Source organism: Temnothorax nylanderi, unplaced genomic scaffold (genome assembly GCF_030848795.1).
Source record: "Temnothorax nylanderi isolate EJ_2023f unplaced genomic scaffold, tnyl_v1.0 TNYL_tig0112_pilon, whole genome shotgun sequence".
Classification (NCBI taxonomy): domain Eukaryota; kingdom Metazoa; phylum Arthropoda; class Insecta; order Hymenoptera; family Formicidae; genus Temnothorax; species Temnothorax nylanderi.
The window spans coordinates 280,310-299,976 of record NW_027249174.1 but is presented as its reverse complement, the minus strand read 5'-3'; the positions used below and the strand labels follow the sequence as shown (position 1 = coordinate 299,976).

The window sequence follows — 19,667 nt, the reverse complement described above, 5'->3', positions numbered from 1 at the left end:
AACGTAAGATGTACCTATGTTTTTCAAATATTAAAAAAATCTTTCAAATGTAAAACAATTATGTTTTTAAATCTTAAATTTAAATTAACGTTTTTCGAACAAATCTTTTGTCAAATGTCAAAAAACACGTTTAAAAAATGTTCTTTTTTTTTAAGAAACACGATAGTGTCTCGCCAATTTATATCATATCACACCGTTGTTGGGCGAGCCTTGTACCGTGCTATCGGTGAAGATGATATTGCGTGATTTTGCTCTTTGCCAGGGGTTTGCTTATATTAACGCCACTAAAATTTTCTTATGAATTGGCCTCCGCGTTATGCACTGCCTAGTGGTGTCGTTACAAACGATCGAGTGCGGAAAGATACGCTACCACACATCTTTCTTAAATTAATGTTAAATAAACGTTAAATGTTTTTTCAAATTATTATTGCAAATAAATAATAATAATGTATAAAATAAATATTAAATTAATGTCAAATAAATGTTTTTTAAAATTTTTATTGCAAATAAAAAATTCATATAATATAAATATTAAATTAATATTAAATAAATGCTAATAAATGCTTTTTCAAATCATTATTACAAATAATTAATGTAAAAGAAATATTAAATTAATATGTTAAATATAAATGTTAAATAAATGTCTTTTCAAATCAATTATTGCAAACGAATAATTAATGAGTTAAACAGTGAGTTAATGAGTTAATGAGTGAATTAATGAGTTTGAAAACCGTTTAGACAATTTTTTACTAAAAATATATTATTTTAGGTCAAAAAATTTATATCTTATTATTATTTTTACTTATTAGCAAAAATATTTATATATACATATATAAACTATCAAATTAAATTCATTTTTGTATTAATAAACTGCATAGATACTAAACTGGTATAAACGTTTTTGAAAGGCGCACCATAGTTAGTTTGAAAATGGCGGACGGTGTCCAAACTCCAAAACTCTGACTCAAGGAACTCTAGTCAACACCACTATAACACCTGTTGTGTAGTAAATGTCATACTAATACGATGATTCGTTGAGAAAGAGCTTTTTCATCTGTCCTCTGTATTCCAAAAAAGAGATTTTCACTTGTGTATATATATGCATTTTGTTTCTACAAAAAGGAAATTGAACTGTGAAGCGAAGAAATCTCAAATTGACGATAGAAGAATCAAAGAGGTTAATTCGCAGTTCCTTTCAATTGTCGGTGTTAAACAAAAAGAAACGGTATTATGTGTCTATTGGGACAACATATCCAAGAAAGAAGAAGCTAAGAAGAATTTTCTAGATTAGTGTTAGAGTGATCAGCATTGTAAACAAATTGGTTATTATACAAGTTATTATTTATATTTTCTCATTATATTCTCTTCTTCACAATGTTTATTTGTAGCAATTAATTATTCTAAATTTAATATACCTACTACTTCAGCATCAATTTTAAATTTAACCATGTTAACAAATATCTATTTTCTAGAATATCTATCTTCTACAATTACAAGAAACGTACAACGTGATGGAGGATTCTACGAAATGTGAGGATACTGAACTTAGCAATACAACTCCTGCATGTTCCCAAGTGAATCAAACATGTTCCGATACAAAGTCTTTAGTAGATAGCAAGAATACACAGGCTCGAGTTGTCCGTGGTACTAAAAAGTTCAAAATTGACAACGATCCTAGTAACGTCGAGAAAAAGGGTATGTTGACATATAATTACATAATAAATATTTTAACTGTTGATATATAATATTAAAATTGAACAATAAAACTTTTTCGTTTAAACATAGATGCAAAAGAGGAAGAAACAGCAGAAGTTAAAGTGAAATCTCTCAAACGTTCCTGTGAATTATGGTCTATGGAGGATAAGAATACCTTTTTTAAAGCTCTTAACGAATATGGCAAAGATTTTGATGCGCTGCAAAGCTACTTTCTAAGTCAAGGCAAAAAGCGAGGTCTCTCTGATGTCATGATAAAAAACAAAGAGCAAATTCGACATTTTTATTACAGAACGTGGCTGAAGATATCGAAACATCTTAAATTTTCAGAAGGTATTTGTATTAACATTTATATTAATTCGCTTGGGTATACTTAATTCGACCCAACTGGCCAACTTTATTCAAAAGAACGCTACGTTTCGACCTCGGGTTTAGGTCCTTTTCAAGCGTCACATATACAAAATTGTTAATTAGGCATAATGCCTGCTACACCACATCTAAAAAACAATTTTTTTTTTGACGATTGAACGACCGAATATGGCTCGTCAACGTCCTTTTATACATTGTAACTCTCAACGAAAAAATTGTTTTTTAGATGTGGTGTAGCAGGCATTATGCCTAACTAATTAACAATTTTGTATATGTGACGCTTGAAAAGGACCTAAACCCAAGGTCGAAACGTAGCGTTCTTTTGAATAAAGTTGGCCAGTTGGGTCGAATTAAGTATACCCAAGCGAATTTCTTCACTTACTGGCGATATAATTATCAAATTTTGCGATTTATATTAATATAAATACATTATGACTCTATAAAGCACATAATATAATTCTTTTACATTTAGATGTCAAAAAAACATCCCAGGAATTATATGGACTAATAAATTATGGTGAACTCAGAAGAAAATTACCTCGTATTCATGAGAAAGTTCACTTAAGATTGAACGAATTGGTATATTGGGGATCTACACAAGTCAGGCTTAGAGGAAAAACCATGAGAATTAAAACACCAATATGTAGAGCGCTTAGAAAGTTAAACCAGTTAGAAGGTACCTTAAATTTTTAATATATTTAAGAAATAACAAATAATATGTGCTGCGTTACATTAATTGTAATACAGAATATTTGAAGATAGAATTAATTTTTTTTTTAATATATCTACATCTTGATGAATTAAAATAGTTCCATATATTTATATACTATAATATATCTGTGGTGTATACACAGTCTTATTATTTGCGATAGATAGTCACATGTAAGAAGTATTGACATATTTTTTTGATAAAAATCAATTAACACCGAACTTTAGAATCTGCCTGTTTTATTTCAGATTGGCAGGAAGAAATTAAATTACCGTCTAGGATAACGATAGAATTGCGACCGCGTAACAACATGGCATGGTGGCAAGTACAAGCAGCGTCCATGAATCCAAGAGTTCGTACGTTGCTCCCCATACAGAGACGCCTCTCAAGTTTATTAATATTTTTGCAACAGCGATGGCGGCTCGCAAAATATACCACGGTATTCTTATATCTACTTAATTGCAACATTTTTGGCTCTTCCTCATGTCGTCATTGTATATATTTTCTTCTCGTTCGTTATCGCGTATATTTTCAACTGTACATATCGGAATTTTTGTTGATTTGGATATTTTATAGTAATCTTTAAATATTATTTATAGTGTCCCACTATGGAGAATCTTGTTGCTAACGATGTAAAAGATACTTGTTTATTACGAGTTGCTCCACCAGAAGGATGCAAAATCGCTTTACCAATGGTTAATCTCGGAGAATATCTAACTAGCAATAGCGTTAACTTGAATTCGTACGAAAAGCGTCTTGGTCTGAAGAGCTCAAGAGAAGACTTGTTGGGATCTGTCCAATATTTAAAAGGAGTAGGAAAAAAAGGCATTAAGCGATATAAATCGGATAAAAAGGTCGTCAACCGCACTGATGAAAATTGTACGATGCCAGATATCAGTAGCGACATGGATCTCTTAGAAACAGGAAGTGGTATATCTGAAAAAACAGCAATAATAAATAATACAGAAAAACCGTCACCAGAATGTCATTCAGAACCCAATAGATTTCCTGGTAGAGAGACTATCGATAGAATTCGAAAGGGTTGGAATGTTGAAGAAGCAAATACAATTACTGTAGGCGATCTTTTCCTAATGGTGCGCGACATTACACGTATTACTATGTATATATAGAATATACACATTACGTTTAATCTTATTAGTCATCGAAACAAGTAAAATCACAATTTGCTTATACATTTATATCTCATTAGAGATATCTTATTAGAGATATCTTCTAATTTTCTAAGTTTAACAGTTTGGTCGTGAATCAAAGATTGTACTTGAATACTGGTGGGATTGGTTACCTAATGAACAATATACAACTGATTCAGCATCATCGGGCATCATGCGTGACAACAATTTATGTTTGGTTTTACAAAAGTTATTGTCACTGGCCAAACATAATTATGGTACAAATAAGGTAAGACGTGACAAAATCTTGCTAATTTTGATGTAGAGAGCTCAGTTGCATTTTGAGACAAGTCAGTTTTTTCTAACGCTATAAAATATCTCGGTTTAGGTATACGATAACACATCAGGAAGTAACGAAACAATAATCTCGTCTCGAGTTCCATCTATTAAAGAATCTACATTCAGAAGGCCTCTTATCCCACAAACGTATCACAAGATTGGTGCAGCTGACGCATTTAAGACACAACTTGATGTAAGTTTTGTTTTATTTTTTTTTCCACTACAATATGTACGAAAATTAAATTATGCTTTATAAAATATATCTGATACTGATGTTACGGTGAAAATCTACTACTTACAGAAATTTAAAACACGCTTTTGTAAACGAGGTAGAACAGTAAGACAGAAAAGTCTTGTTATACAAAGGGTATTGCCTATTGTATCTGCGCCGAATATGTCATCAGAAAATTTGACAACTGACGCTAGTAAGATCGCCAGTGGATCTTCATTATGTCAAATGCAAACTGATAAAACAACGATAAATGCGAACGAAGCTCAAGACAAAACTTTCTTAGACGTTTTAGAGACTAGCGGAGAGCCAAAGAACTCCAATTCAATTATTACTAGTGCTACTCAAATTCTTAAAGAAGGCGAACATCAATGGTTAAATAGCGAGGTAATTAACAATCAGTATAAATATACGCAATATATATTTTTTGTGTGAAAAATTGATGCCGATAAAACGAATTGAATTTTAGGTTGCGGATTTTTCATTGAGCAGTTTCTTAGGACAGCTTGAATCGCCTATGAAAGGCTCACAAAGAAGTCAAGCGGGTGAACAGATTATGGAAGATACTCGTCCGTCTTCCGATGTAAATATAAATATATGTATAAATAATCTCACAAGGCTTAAATGATTAGAAATCAATAAATAAACAAGAGAAGACATAATAGGATGTTTGTGTCGTCATCTTTAATTAAATTAATACTTGACGTTTCGGTCTGTCATCAGACCATCTTCGGTGTGATTTATTTTTTATCTTTTGATTATCGGCGTTTTGTGTTTTCTTAATTTATCACTGAAGATGTGGTCTAATGACAGACCGAAACGTATGTCAAGTATTAATTTAATTAAAGATTACGACATAAACATCCTGTTGTGTGACTCCGTGCTCTCTGTTTTATTCAAATATATAGAATTATGTTAAATATTATTTTGTTTTAAAATAATATTTTGTTAAATATTATTTTCATATTTTATACACTTTATTAGAGCCTGTTCTATGATGATATTTCAGGTTGTGTCACATATGCAATGTCTCATGGGGGAAAACAGTGTGGACTACATGGCAAAATTTGCAAATCTCGCATCGCAAATAGCTTCCGATGAAAATAAAAAATAGGTAAATTGAGGAAGTATTAATAGAATTAAATAATTTATATATTTCCATATTTGTATATACGAACGATCGGCCGTCCTTTGTTTTTCTAATACAACTCGATGACTCGATGAACATATATTCATTTATCTGTATTTATTACGTATTTGCAAACACGCATACAATGTAAAAATGATAACAAATTTGAAACTGAACTGTATACATACATATATAGCATAATATTGTAAATACGTAAGATACACGATAAATACGATAGATAAACGAATAGTATAACACCACTGCTTCCGCTCTACCATTATATCTCGTTGGTTCCTTTTCCTGAAAAGAAACCGCCGTACATTATCTTGGCGATAACAATCATCGACACGTATCACCATAAAAACCGGTCTGTATAATTGTTTTATATCAATGTTTTCTTTATGTCGACATTACCTCCTAATCTTTAATTATTTGAGAAAAGAATGAGGAAAGAAAAACTACAATGAGATAACAATAATTATTAATATCACAGAACGTGTACGACACCATACAAATGATAGACGCATAAATTCTTGCTGAATTTTATGCTATTATTTTTTACGAAGTATAATTAGGCAAAGAGAGATTTTCTAGACCGGAGAACAAGTTTTATTAAAAAGAGACGACTGTATATATCTAATACATTTTTCTGTTTTTATTTTTATGTTGTGCTTCTTAAGCACATCGGATCTATGAAAGTATATTTCGGACCCGCGTCTCTTATATTTACGTTGATACTATATTATTATTAACGTCGCGTATACTTTTATGAGCTGATAATGAGTGGAACGTCCCCGCCGCAAAAGACGTCCGTGTTCTTGGAAGCGAAGCCTACGGCCTTTTCCCTGGCGAGTTGCGAAATATACATCAAAATGATTCATAGCGCTTACGTCCGCACGACTACTACCACACGCATCCACCTAGGATTCGTGTTAACTACAGGTGTAATTATCCGTAGACGTAAGCAACGTGTTCTCTCGTGGATATCTTTCCTCCAAGCCGATCGATTATTCAGCCAAGCTGGATATTTCCAATTAATCGTACGTAATCATCCCGATTAAATAAAATAATGAGTTTTTCCTCGTTAATAGTCTCGCTATTATCGCTTGATATGTGTACGATGCGTCTGGAAGTACGAGCAGCTTGTCGATCCAAAGATCATAAAAGAAATAAAGAATTGTATTTCATTAAATAAATAAAGGAATTTAATAATAATAATAATAATAATAAATAATGTAATAATAAAAGAGATGTAAGGAATTATATTTGATGAAATAATAATAAAAGTAATATAATGATAAAAGAATAAATATAAGAAATTATATTCAGTTTATATTAATAATACAAGAAAATTTCTATCATAAATTTTCATTCTCAGTTGGCGTAACTTTTTGATATTATTATTTTTTGTAGAAATAACATTGACGCGTATACTTGGCACCTTGTTTACCTTTTCTTTTAAAGATAAGTTTTTATAGATTAATAACATCATGAAATTACTTGTCGATCACTTTACGTCGCAGTTGTATATATAGATACTCAACGTTATGATGTGCTGCAGAGAACAATATGTGAGAACGTCCATCGTTCACAACTTTACCGGGCATTCGCGTATTTTCGTAAAACTTATATTGTTACGAATTACGTAGCGCCGGTCGCCTTGCAAAAAATCGTAAATCAACGGTGCGAAGAAACAAATATACTGCGTCGCAAGGAAGATCGCGGCTGTACCGACTTGTACATATATTCCGCGTGTGTGCATCACCACGTATGTACTATAAATAAACTCTGGCATAGGCGTCTACCGCGAGATATATACAAAATACGTATATTATTGTTTCCAAATTTCATATTACCGTCTCGCTTATTCGCGCTCCATTTACATTTTAAATCACTTCCCTGATACATATGTCTAAAAAATGTCTTAAAGATGTCTTTACCAACGTCTTTCAGACATGCGTGCTGTTTGGGTTGTCAAATTTAAAACGATTTGCCTCGACCGAAACATTCTTTCTAGCCGAAATTTTATCTCGCAAATGAGCGACGTATTCAACACATTTTGTCTTCAATTTGATTTAATCGATCGATCGAATGAAATGACAGCGTGAAAAAAAAGAGCGCGGCTCGCTTTTGAAAAGATCGACGCCAATGAGACGTAAGTAATCATTGCGTCAGCTATCGCGCCTCGACGCGCGCGGCGGTGGTGATTGGCCGCGGCTGCGGAGCGGGAAATCCCCGTTGAAACCTGCTCCGCGACCGCGGCCGTCCCGCTGCAGTCTCGCACACGTCTTCTTCGTCATTCCCCGTCGAGCCGAATTAAGACCTCGTGTTCAGTCGTATGGGAGAGACGCGCGGTGGAACGTCGTCGTCGTCGCCTGTATATCGATATCGAGATAACGAGTGCTACGCGTCAACGTACACAACGATATATCGTATTTTTAATCGAATTACCGAATAAAATTAATTATTAAATTGATTCTTGAGACGATATGATTTCTTCACGCGCAATGTCGGCACGTTTCTCGTGAATTGCCGCGCGCTCGGTTTCCGCATGTGCAATTTATCGCCGCTACGCAAGTACATTTTCGTAATAAAGCGAGCGACAGTTCTTTGCTGGCATTGTTATTGTTGTATGAGGGAATTATAAGGTGAGAGCGCCGGTGCCGTTATCGCGAAAAAATGGACTCGTTTAATAGCTACGATAATAGGAACCTGTCGGAGGTGAGTTTAATATAAAGAATGCAATTTGGCGTCTCGTGTATTTTTCTAAAAGCAAGCGCCACGAACCGCTCGCGTGATCGCGCGCCGTCTCTTCTCTCTCCTCTCCGTTTCGTTCGCTTTTTTCCCCTCGCATTTCTTTTATCGCGTTTATCCGCCGTTTATTATTCGTAATAGTTCTCCATATTATCTTCTTTGATATTATCTGTTTAGAACTTGAATTTACACCGTAAAAACTTATCGCTAACAAAGTAGACAAAATATAGATACGGTTCGCTCGGGTAAAAGGATTGCAATTTTTCGGCAGAATTATCCGGATAATCTGAATCTTCTCAGACAGCACGTATGTCGGGACATAAAACGTTTTAAAGATGTCTTTAAGACGTCTCACGTCCCGATTTTGGACATGCATATACTGTTTGGATTAACATCGGAGTTGAATCCGCGAATTCCAAGCCATTATAATATGGATCTTTTGTTTACGATCATTTAAAAGAATAACCGATTGTGTATACACCTAAACCTAAATCGAACATCTTGTATATTATGCAAAAAGATCGCTTTATGCGTTTTACAATCATAGACAAAAATAAATACAACATATACTGAGAGAATGAAAGCAAGAAAAAACAAGGAAAAGGAATTATCAACCAATTTATGTGTACATACGATAGGCAGCTTCTTTTGGCTATGACCATATTTTGCGTGGTACAAAACACTCTGTTTCTCTCGGAATCAGCGTCGAGACAGCTGTTAAATAAGTTTCATCTAATAAACTTAGCAATTAGCAGTTTTGTTTCTAGTCTGCTTCTCGTACCGGATAGATCCAATTCAAACAAACAAATTCACAGACCAGAGTAGATTTGATTCTTCAGATATTACCCAGTGAACACAATGTCCCAAATCGTCTTAAGACGTCTTAAAAACGTCATGTGTCCCCGATTTGCGACATGGGTGTTGTCTGGATAATAAAATCAACTTCCCGGTAAATCCGGATATTCGAACTTGAGCAAGCAGACCGTTCGACAAATTAATTATCGGGATATTCGATTATTATTAGAGTCAAATCATATTTATACTATTTACAGCCCTAATCTCGAATGCCGGCGAATCGCAATCGCTTTCTCTTTCTCAATTCCAAGTGTACATAAATTGTTATATATTAGACGTCTCGTGAATACACCATCCGTTGAATTTGTAATTTAGAAAAATTCAATTTCCTATTTGTCTAAGAATTGTCAGTCTGTTGACACACAGATAACGCGGGACAGATAATACTAATTTCTCGATTTCAATTTTCTTTTGGGTTTCTCCTTTTTTTTTAGATATAGAGACGGAGCGGCGCGCTCCGCTCATGTTAAATCGTGGTATTAAATTTTAAATCCTGTGATTGCAGATGTATCCGTCGTTTATTAATTTACACGAAGATGGGAATGACCACTTGCTCTTGGATATGGATTCTTTCGACACGGTCGTCAAACAAAGCAATTTCTTAGCGAGCCGCGGTTGCGAACCAGTCAAGAAGAAATGTTCGCTCGGTAATGCATAAAAAAGAAGTAGAAGAAAAATATCAATTTTTATTAAGGGAGAGGATTCGCGAGTTGCGAAATTATAGGGCGAAACTATCTATCTTTACGTTTTCTTTTTATTTTGTCATCGCTGAATCGACATGTTCGAATCATCTTTCCTTTGTTGGTTTTTCCATATGCGATTGATTGCATTTTGATCGATGCTTTTTTCTAAATAAGCTTCTTTTGAATTTTAATTACGGTTTGAGAAAGGTCAGTGTTTTTACCTGTTATATTGATTCCTCACGCACGTCACTTTTTAATTATGATATATATTATTATCTTGCGTAAAACCGAGAACTAAATCATAATCCATTCATATCTTCGAAGAGATATTTAAAAATTTATCAAAATTGACTTCTCAAGAGAAAGGTGCATAAAAGTTAAAAGACATAATTTTACATGAGATCGTTTCACTTTAATGCTACTTGGCGTCGCGACCTTATACCCCTTGCAATAATTCATCCTCTTTTTCCTTGTCTTTACATTTCAAATAAAAACTAAAAATAGAGGATGTAACTAGGTGACAAATCAAATAAAGATTTTTTTTAGTTACTTCTTGATCAGCTTCTAACTATTCGAACCGCGAGAAGACCATATATGTCCACTTTTTTTCTAGACATTTTAGACATCCCAAAATTATTTTATACAGTTCATAGCACATATATAAATCTACTCTTTTTTTCGTGAATAAAAAGAATTAATATTTCACTTACAATTAGAGAGAAAAATTTTCCTATTATTATTATTTATTTTCAATCATCCTCCGTTTTAATTTTGATCTATTTCGATTAAAAACTAAAGATAAATTTGGGATATTCGAATATTTGTTTCGCATTTTTCTTTTTTTCCAAGTTTGTATATATTTTACCTGTCTCGTTATTGCATTTCGAGGCGAAACATTTCACGATAGAGATGGAATATCATAAAGCGAACTTGTATTTTTGTCACTGTAAGAAAGCAATAACTCTTAACTCTTATTTTGTCATATATAAGCAACGAATCTGGCAAATTATTAAGAAAAAAAAAAGAAGTAAATTAGACGATTAATCCATTATCTTTTCCATTTTCTTGCTTGCTTATAGTGACTTACGAAGGTTCGAGTCTGCTACTCACTACTGGTCTGCGATTGCCGACGTAGCAATAGTCAGCTGGTGGGGGTTTCCCGGGACTGTTTAACATTGACGTGTTGCATCGATTTATGGGAAACCGCACCGGCTTTAGCATTTAATCGTTCGATCGATCTAAAACAAACGTTTTGCATTCGAAACGTATTTACGCGGGTTTATGCGATTTAAACGTGCAAACAGCAGGATCGAAACAGGAATTGCCTGCAGATCTGATCTTTAAATGTCCTTTCGATGAAGGTGATGAGAGCGAGCAGGAGATCGACGGCACCGGGTGGTCCGACAAACCTATCAGAAGCTGGTGTCAGGAAGAAACAATAAATTGGCTTATGTCAGCCGCGTCATTTATAGGTCAACCTTACAGTTCTATTCAGCACAGTCTCGCCGTGCCCGGGAAAGAGATCATCGCTTTTACACGGCAAGATTTCATCAACCACGATCCTGCGTACGGCGACCGATTGTACAATCTTCTTCACTCGCAACGTATATCAAACCTCTGTACGTATTCACGTTATTAACGTAATATGTTTGTAGATATGGAGAAATGGCCGAAAATTCTGAAACTCAATTTAACGACAGGTTCTTCGACAAATATCAAAAATTTTTTTGTAATTTTATGATACACTCGATATCTTGATTCGCGATATCAATGGTAGATAGCCGGAACTTGGTAAATAAATACTACGATGCAAAATAATGACGTAAAATGATTGTTGAATGCTGCAAGCCTAAAGTACCAATTTTTTGTATAGTGCCATCATTTGATACCATTCAGCTACAATCGGAGGATGAGTACGCGCGAGTCAATTCTAGCAACATATCCGGTAAATATTTCTTAATAACCATCCAGCTTTAAAAAAAAATAATAAAAACTTTACAAGATGACTGATCCATTATTTTATAATTGTCTCGCTTTTTTCAGATGCGGAATCAGATAATAGCATCGAAATTGCAACCAAGAGATTGCCTGGCAGACCAAGGGTACTGAAGACGAAAAAGAATCGTAAGTACAACTGCGTAATATTTTTCGGTGTATAAATCGAGAAAAATGCATGTAAAAGTATGTTCATCGCGAATTATACGATTTAACTGCACTTATAGCCGCCAGTCAAGGAAAATTGTGGGAATTTATTCGAGATTTACTACGTAACAGAGAAACATGCCCGAGTTTAATCTGCTGGGAAGACTACTCGCAAGCCAAATTTCGCTTCGTAAAGAGCGACGAGGTAGCAAAACGATGGGGTTCACGGAAAGGAAATACGAAAATGACTTATGAAAAGCTTAGTAGAGCTATGAGGTAACAACAATAATAATAAAATTTTCAGTATGCTGAGAAATGATTTAAATACATATTCATTAGTTATTTTAAAAAATGTTACTTTTTAGGTATTATTACAAAAGCAAAATATTTCTACCAGTACTTGGTAGAAGATTGGTGTATCAGTTTGGGCCAAATGCGAAAGGATGGCAAACGGATAACCCAAATTTCCGACACTGAAACGATATTGTCGAAAAAAGCGAGTTTGTAATATGACCGAGTGTGCAAAGTCGATAAATTGTGAAATCAAATATTTCGCGTTTTTCGATATTAGAAAAATAATCACTGTTAATATTCATTCTTTATATGTTCGTTGAATACGTTATTAATAATTGTTTAAATATCGTCGACATGTAGCTATGTTTCTCGCACAACCAAAGACAACAATATAATAGAACAGATCTTTAAAAAAGAGGAATGAAATTTGAAGTTAAAAAGATATATAGAAACATTCGTTTTTCCTTTCTTGTGTCTTTGGTCTCTATATCTCTGACAAATATTTTATATTCCTATATCTTCATATCTTTGCAAAAACTAATACAATAATCACGATTATAAATTTAAGAATGTAATTGAAAAATGTATAAAGAGTACATTTGAAAGATGCGACTATGAACAAACAAGTAGTTTTAAAAGCAGAATCGTGAAGAAACGATCTTTTTGTAAAAAAAAAAAACAAGAAAGGAAAGTCGTATTTTTCATAAGAGAACCATTCCTTCTTTGTTGTACTGATTGTCGTTTGTATATATTTGCTATTTATACATAAGAAATAAGGCACTTGATTAATTATCATTATTAACATTCTTATGCATCTAACAAACTTTTAGAAGTAGCTTAACAAAATTAGGTAATTTCATTGTCATTTCATTTATACATATAAAATTTATATTAAATGTTACTTGTAAAAACGACAGTCTTTACGTATTATAAAAATAAAATTATTTTTCTTCTATGAAGCTTATTTTCGCCTCTTTTTCGATGCTGATGACACATTTGACATCATCTTTCTCTTTCCAGGCTACAAAAAGGTATCACACGTCAAAATTTCACGTACAAATTTCTTTCAATAGAAGCATATAATGATCGGATAAATGAAAACCATGCGTACAACAGCAGTGTACTTTATAAGATTTAAATAATATAATTAAATTATATACCTTAATTTGCGAGTCTAAATCTTCTCCAGTTATTCCGGTCTTTTTTTTAAGTGTATTATCTGTGTCTTGATCAATATGCGGGAAGACAAAATTTCTTGCACTTGCCGCATGAGAGGCAGAATCGCCTTGCTTTGCCAATGAAGCTATCCTCGCCAACGACTCTTCCCCTCGAGATAAGAGCGAGCGTCTTTTTATAACATTCTGTAAAATACACAATCATACGTAACAAGCATAAATGGAGCAATTTATTTGCTTATGAAATGTGACAATATATGTCGTATCTTCATTAATTAATTGGTTAATTAGTAAATTTATGATCTTACATATATCGTCTGAGATTTCTTTCCAATATTTGGTCCATTCAAGAGATCTGTTATATTCCGTGGCATAATTGGTTCCATATTCTCGGGAGGTTCTACATTATCGAGAGAAGTATCTTGTTTTTGTGACTCATTATCCTTGATTTTCTTAACTGCTTCCAGTCCGAGTTTAAAAATTTGACTGTCGCATAACTCATCCTCGATTTCATTATTTAAGGATTTCTATAAATACATAAGATATATTTATATAAGCATATTCTTTAAATGTTATGCGATCATTGTTACACATAATAACTTTGTACCATTCTTTCCTCAAGAAATTTGTCCCTTTCGTGTCTGAGTTTACTCCACTTTGCCTCTTCCTCATCTTCTTGCACGTCTACCCAGCCATCGTTTTCATCAGATATTTGTGGCATCTCAATATTACTTCCTAATTTATCTAATAAAAAGATTACGGTGTTATAAAGTTGTACACATATTGGAACATCGTATATCAAATATTTTGGAAATTTAAATCTTCTAAGAGCTGAGAAAGTTGAAAGAGAAAATGTTTTCTGATAATCAATCATCTGTCATATTAAAAAAATTGTAATAGTCATTCAATCAATAGGAGAGAAAAATCGTGTGTATACTCTCATACCTATATTTCTCCATTTGAATTTGCGCTCACGTCCCGATCCATCGGTATGTAAATCGCCATCTTCAAATAATAACTCTTTCAGATATCTAACTTCCCTTTTATCTTCGTCCAGCATTTGTTTCATATGGATCTTTTCCAGTTGATCCTTCACCTCGTGTTCGTCTAAGTGTTCATCGTCAGCTTCCTCAAATTCTAACTTATCCAAGTCCTTCTCATCCTCATCGGCGGAATCCCAATCGCTTTCACTTAACTCTGCCTCTTCTTCCAGAAAACTAGCTGCAACTTTTTTTATATCCTTTTCTGGTACAACTGTTACTTCATTTTCCTCGGAATCATAATCAACGTATTGTTCCTCTGCCTCTTCATTATCCACATCATCGTTTTCTTCGTCGGAGAATTGAGAACTCTCCTCTTCCGAATCGGACAAGTTGAATCTTCTGGCCGGACGTTTCTTGGATTTTACAAACGTATCTTCATCATCCTCATCGTCCGAGGAAGCAACTCTTAATTTTAACTTCGAATCCATTGCGTTAACTTTATTTATCCCTTTTCTGTAATTTACAGAATTGCAATCTTCATCTACGATCAATCTTATATCTTGAAGCATTTTGTCATTTTCTTTTAGATTTTTCGATTGTTTAACGTCGACTAATTTCGCGTTAGAATTTCCAGGATATGATTCAGATTCACTTGGACGTAACTGCGATACTTCAGTGATATTGGATTGCGAAGGTATACCTAGATCAATTTTTTGCGTAGATTCAAATTTGCCTGAACATAATCGCATGAGATATTCATCATCAATAGTTTCTCCAATATCATCGAACAATTTCTTTTTTAAAATAGTTTTATTTCTATTGTATATATGTTCAGAAGATTCGTCACACTGTGTGCTTTCTATGGAGAAGAATTCGTGTTTATCAACTAGACATTGTGTCCCTTCCGATAAATCTTTCTTATTGGAATCTAAGGTGGTATTTAATATGCTTAATTGCGTTATAGGAGAAACCAAATCGAGCATACTTGTTTTCGTTGAAGGTGTCTTACATATCTGGCTCCTCGTAGCAACTTCTGCATATTGCTGACAAGCAGGCATATTGCTTTCATTTTCACTTATCCAATCATTATCTTCGCAATGTGTTTTAGATGCACCTATGTCTGCCACTATATTTAACTGACTATTATCATTTCGTAAGTAACTTGGATTTGTAATGTTTGAATCATCTTGAAGCTCTTCTGTTAACTGTCTCGTTTTTCTATCATTTTTATCTTTGGCAATCCCTAAGCTTTTACAAACATCTATGTTGATATCATTTTTGAAGTTAGATTTATTTCTATTCTCCATATTTGCATCTAAACTTTCTTCTTTTTCTTCTAAGAAGGCTTCTTCATTCTCGTCTTCATCTTCACCATCATCATCGACGTCATTTTCCTCTTCTTCTTCTTGATCGATTTCTACCTCACTTACATCGTCGTCCATGTATTCTTTTCTATATTTAAAACTTTTGGACTGTTTACTACGTTTTACATGATCTGTTTCACCCTCAATGCATGTCTCTTCTGTACTTGAATCCTCATTGTCTGTAACTTTAGCTTCATCATCTGCAAATAGGCATTTACTCCTTTTCTTCTCCCTAATGCAAATGTCATTCTCCTCGGGTTCGCTTTCCTCGCTGCCACTCGATTCAAAAACCAATTTCGCTTTGTCTTGTTCATCTGAATCATAATCACTTTCTTCTTCATCCCATTCTTCCTTCTCCTGCGCTTGCAGCTCCATTTCTTTCTGTTTCCATTCTTTATTACGCTTTAAAGTCATTTGTAATTTCAGATCTTCCTTTAAACGCATTAATTTGGATCCGGGCTTATTCAATTCAGGATTATCGGTGCTAGTAGGCACTTTATACGGGAGTACTTCTTTAATTGGAACAGGACCATTCTGCGTATCTTGTAAGTGTATTACAGTCACTTCAGGATTATTATCATTCTGCTTTTTTGTGTTGGCGTGTTTGCAGAAAAATCTATCTAATAAGGTATTTACACCTTTTACATTTGGTTTTGCATCGCCTGTTAGATCAATAATCATACCTGGCGACCCTCTTAATGTGACTTTCGAATTGGATACTAACGCCGATAATTTTTTTCTATTTAGTAAAGTCTCATCTGCAAATTCTGGCAGTGGCAAACCTTGTACGTGACCATCAAACTTTTCACATTCATTTGTTGAAGCATTAAGTTGAATTTCTGATTGATCATCACTAATTATAGTATGAGATGGTATTGCTACATCATTTGTTTCAGAACATTCATCTTCTTTTTCATTATTTTTATCCTGTGTTATGATGCAGTCATTGGAATTTGAACATATAACGTTATCCGATATATCATTATCACTTTGAAATGTTTCAGTTACTTCCTTACTATTTATCCCATTAGACATTTCTGATATTTCCATTGCTTCTATAACTTGATTTTTATCTTTTTCATTAATTACTTCAGAATCATCTTGATGCACTTTTGATATTTCATGTGTGTGATCCTCTGTTGTACATTTTTCCTTGTTCAAGGAGGTAATAACAGTTTCAACCGTTTCTTCTGTTTCTTTTTGTGCATTGAGATTTATTTCAGAAACGTCATTTGACTCATTTTCAAAAGATGTATGATATAATTTTCTTGGTAAACTAAGCTTCGGAAGATTTTGATTACATTTATCTGTTATCTGTCGTAACAATGTATCATATTCATCACCTGAATTACTGTTATCTGTTAAGGATAACTTTACAGTTTGATGATCTACTTCGCAAAGATCTTTTTCTAGTACTTTGCATCTGGGTACATTAAGGTCTAAGCGATCTTCTTGTACAGTCTCTTTCTCATTATCTTGAGCATCTTGAGTGCTTGTTCCAATCCTTTCAGGATCTTGAATACATATATGATCGATATCTATCGAAGGTAGCTTCTCTCTCTCATTTGTAATGAAAGATTTTTGCATATCTTTGCTAACAAAAGACATGGATTGTTGCATATCATCTTCCGAATCTGAGGATTTGTAAAAAAGTTCTGCTTCTTTTTCCTTTTCTGCAAGGGCCCGACTGTACAAAATCATATGTAATTTTGTAAAATCTATATACATATATCAACTTATCTATAATTTATCTATAATCTATGTATACAAATGCTTACCTTACTATCGCAGATGACATCTTGAGTTTTGCAGCTGTTGAAGGTGCTTTTGGAAGAGCAGCTGATATTTTTTTTCTGTTCAAGAATTCTTGTAATGTACGCTGTTTTGGCCTATGATATGGTAAAGAAACTTCTGTCTCTCTTAATAAACGTTGGGTTTCGCTATGTATTTGACGCATTGCCTCATCTTTGGAAGCTCTTATGGAGCCCTATATTATAAAATAAAAATATTGCCATTAGTACAAAAGATTTTATTTTCTAATAAATGCTAATATAAATGTAATAGCAGCTATATTATTGCAACTCACGATTTGTGATTATGATAGCTATCATAATTGAATTTTTATAAGTTATTAAAATGATTACAGCATAGATGAACAAATAGGAAGTTAAAAAATATATTTTCAAGAGCTATAAATACCTTTCTCTTTTTAACCAATTTTTTCTTAACATCCTTACTTTCTGATGTTTCCTCAGGTGTGACAGAAGTGTCATTTTCTGTTTCATTTTGCTTCTCTTCCTCTGATTCAGAATCTATTAAAGCCCGATAGCTTTCAGCCTGTAACAAAGATATATTTTAAATACTTTGTATGTCATATATTACTTTAAAATTATAACAATAATGTCAATGGTTATTATATGTAATATGGTTACTTACAGTAGTGCTTATAGTTTCGTAAACTGTTTGAGAAAAGTTGTTACTCTCGCTTGTTTGGGTATCTTCTTCAGATTCGCTGTCTATCATTCTCCTTCTATTTTTTGAATTATTCTGTTGTGAAATCTGCGAATATTCAGGCGAACCAGACCGATATTCATCTTCATCAATAGAATCTTTGTTTAATGTTTCATATAAATTCGTTTCTTCAGAATCACTGTCCGCGAGACTTAAAGCTCTCTTCAAAATCTTTTTAACAGTGTTACTATTATTATCTGTATCGCAGGATTTTTTATCATCAACTTGTAATTTGTTTTTCTTACTGGATTTATTCAGATTGATTCCATTGCTTGGATGAATTTCGTCAACCACGATATTGGAAGGTTCATTTTCCAACTTCTCCTGGTTATAACAGCTCTCTTCATTTGATGGCATAAACATGTCACAAACGACATCTCCTAAGTTTTTTTCAATATTTTCCTCACGTTCTTGACCATGTGCTTGTTCGTCATTAAGCTTTTGAATATCTTTAGAGATATCCGATTCATCATGATCTTTCCCATTAAAATCTTCCTTGCTTGAATAAGCATCTGTGAGATCAGTAACCACTGGAGGAGGTACGATACATGCCATTATCGAAAACGTGTGAGATTTTAGTTTCTTTTAGTGAAACCAAAACAGGAATTATATGTAGCAAAATATAGAATCCACATATGTGGTTTCTTTTCTTAAACACACAGAGAACAGAATACAGAATATGAAGGAATACACTACGTGCAACCGGTGCAACCACTCTGTTCAGTAACTTGTTTCAGCAGTTTCGGCACAGCCACACAGCTGACATCGTGTTAATCCTAATCGTGTATTTTTACGCGCCCAAACTGATCCAAGGGAATTAGGAATGTTCAGTGAAAACTCGGGGCAGATGGCGCCATGGCGTTAAGGGGTCATATCCGTTTCTCGGCTCTGAAAAGTGGTCCAATAATTATGAGGGATTGCCAGAAAACTATTAGACCGATTAAGTTGAATCTTTTTTTATTGTAAAGAGTGTCTTTTGCAGAAAAGAAAACATACACAAAGAAGAAAAAATACAAAAAAATGTAGCGGCTGCGTGCATTGGCGTTAGACGTTTTTTTTTCGCGCAAGCACAAACGGTGGGCGTGATTCAGCTCGTAGGATTGGTCTGAAACAAAATTTTGGGATTTTTTATTACTTTTTGGGATCGTGATTCTCGTGTATCGAGGGGGATTTTTCGAAAACAAAAAATTACGGAAATGGTCACACTTTCAAAAAATTATCGTGATTTTTTCTGAAAAAGTCGTTACATTTTTTATTATTATTAAAACATGATTGAACTTATCAATAA

General features: G+C 33.6%; 3 protein-coding genes and 1 long non-coding RNA gene across 9 annotated transcripts; 2 read left to right on the top strand and 2 right to left on the bottom strand.

The window, feature by feature from the left end:
• The first annotated feature begins 947 nt into the window (after positions 1-947).
• Positions 948-5,878, top strand: Crm (cramped chromatin regulator). Of its 3 annotated transcripts, none has more exons than XM_071712577.1 (11): positions 948-1,310; positions 1,473-1,695; positions 1,786-2,046; positions 2,555-2,758; positions 3,040-3,230; positions 3,391-3,885; positions 4,046-4,210; positions 4,310-4,453; positions 4,562-4,876; positions 4,959-5,072; positions 5,499-5,878. In XM_071712577.1, exons 2-11 carry the CDS (start codon positions 1,512-1,514, stop codon positions 5,601-5,603), a joined length of 2,178 nt encoding a protein of 725 aa, XP_071568678.1. In that variant the 5' UTR covers positions 948-1,310; positions 1,473-1,511; the 3' UTR covers positions 5,604-5,878. The 3 variants fall into 3 exon arrangements, with proteins under 3 accessions (XP_071568678.1, XP_071568677.1, XP_071568676.1); XM_071712576.1 differs by having other exon boundaries at positions 948-1,334; XM_071712575.1 differs by having other exon boundaries at positions 949-1,322.
• On the bottom strand, positions 5,624-7,349 carry LOC139776105 (uncharacterized). Its single transcript, XR_011719011.1, has 2 exons — positions 7,069-7,349; positions 5,624-6,760 (listed from the first exon to the last, which is right to left on the bottom strand). It is a non-coding gene; the product is annotated as an uncharacterized lncRNA (long non-coding RNA).
• LOC139776097 (ETS-related transcription factor Elf-5) lies at positions 5,665-13,310 on the top strand. Of its 2 annotated transcripts, none has more exons than XM_071712578.1 (7): positions 5,665-6,658; positions 9,733-9,874; positions 11,272-11,529; positions 11,784-11,855; positions 11,954-12,034; positions 12,133-12,328; positions 12,418-13,310. In XM_071712578.1, the coding sequence occupies exons 1-7, from the start codon at positions 6,398-6,400 to the stop codon at positions 12,527-12,529; spliced, it is 1,122 nt and encodes a 373-aa protein (XP_071568679.1). In that variant the 5' UTR covers positions 5,665-6,397; the 3' UTR covers positions 12,530-13,310. The 2 variants fall into 2 exon arrangements, with proteins under 2 accessions (XP_071568679.1, XP_071568680.1); XM_071712579.1 differs by lacking the exon at positions 5,665-6,658 and adding an exon at positions 7,890-8,339.
• On the bottom strand, positions 13,015-19,248 carry LOC139776093 (uncharacterized). 3 transcript variants are annotated; one of them, XM_071712569.1, is made up of 8 exons: positions 18,305-19,248; positions 18,068-18,205; positions 17,647-17,855; positions 14,467-17,555; positions 14,129-14,265; positions 13,830-14,048; positions 13,507-13,707; positions 13,015-13,367 (listed from the first exon to the last, which is right to left on the bottom strand). In XM_071712569.1, the coding sequence occupies exons 1-8, from the start codon at positions 18,932-18,934 to the stop codon at positions 13,308-13,310; spliced, it is 4,683 nt and encodes a 1,560-aa protein (XP_071568670.1). In that variant the 5' UTR covers positions 18,935-19,248; the 3' UTR covers positions 13,015-13,307. The 3 variants fall into 3 exon arrangements, with proteins under 3 accessions (XP_071568670.1, XP_071568671.1, XP_071568672.1); XM_071712570.1 differs by lacking the exon at positions 18,305-19,248 and adding an exon at positions 17,955-17,972 and having other exon boundaries at positions 18,068-18,141; XM_071712571.1 differs by lacking the exons at positions 18,068-18,205; positions 18,305-19,248 and adding an exon at positions 17,955-18,032.
• Between the last annotated feature and the right edge of the window lie 419 nt (positions 19,249-19,667).

Coding starts and splice junctions, on each gene's coding strand:
- Crm (XM_071712577.1), top strand. CDS start 1,512: ATGGAGGATTCTACGAAATGTGAGGATACTGAACTTAGCAATACAACT. Junction 3,231..3,390: donor GGCTCGCAAAATATACCACG/GTATTCTTATAT, acceptor TATTATTTATAG/TGTCCCACTATGGAGAATCT. Junction 3,886..4,045: donor TAGGCGATCTTTTCCTAATG/GTGCGCGACATT, acceptor TAAGTTTAACAG/TTTGGTCGTGAATCAAAGAT.
- LOC139776097 (XM_071712578.1), top strand. CDS start 6,398: ATGAGTGGAACGTCCCCGCCGCAAAAGACGTCCGTGTTCTTGGAAGCG. Junction 9,875..11,271: donor CAAGAAGAAATGTTCGCTCG/GTAATGCATAAA, acceptor CTTTCGATGAAG/GTGATGAGAGCGAGCAGGAG. Junction 11,856..11,953: donor CAATTCTAGCAACATATCCG/GTAAATATTTCT, acceptor CGCTTTTTTCAG/ATGCGGAATCAGATAATAGC.
- LOC139776093 (XM_071712569.1), bottom strand. CDS start 18,934: ATGGCATGTATCGTACCTCCTCCAGTGGTTACTGATCTCACAGATGCT. Junction 14,049..14,128: donor AATTTCTTGAGGAAAGAATG/GTACAAAGTTAT, acceptor ATGTATTTATAG/AAATCCTTAAATAATGAAAT. Junction 13,368..13,506: donor ATTTAGACTCGCAAATTAAG/GTATATAATTTA, acceptor ACCTTTTTGTAG/CCTGGAAAGAGAAAGATGAT.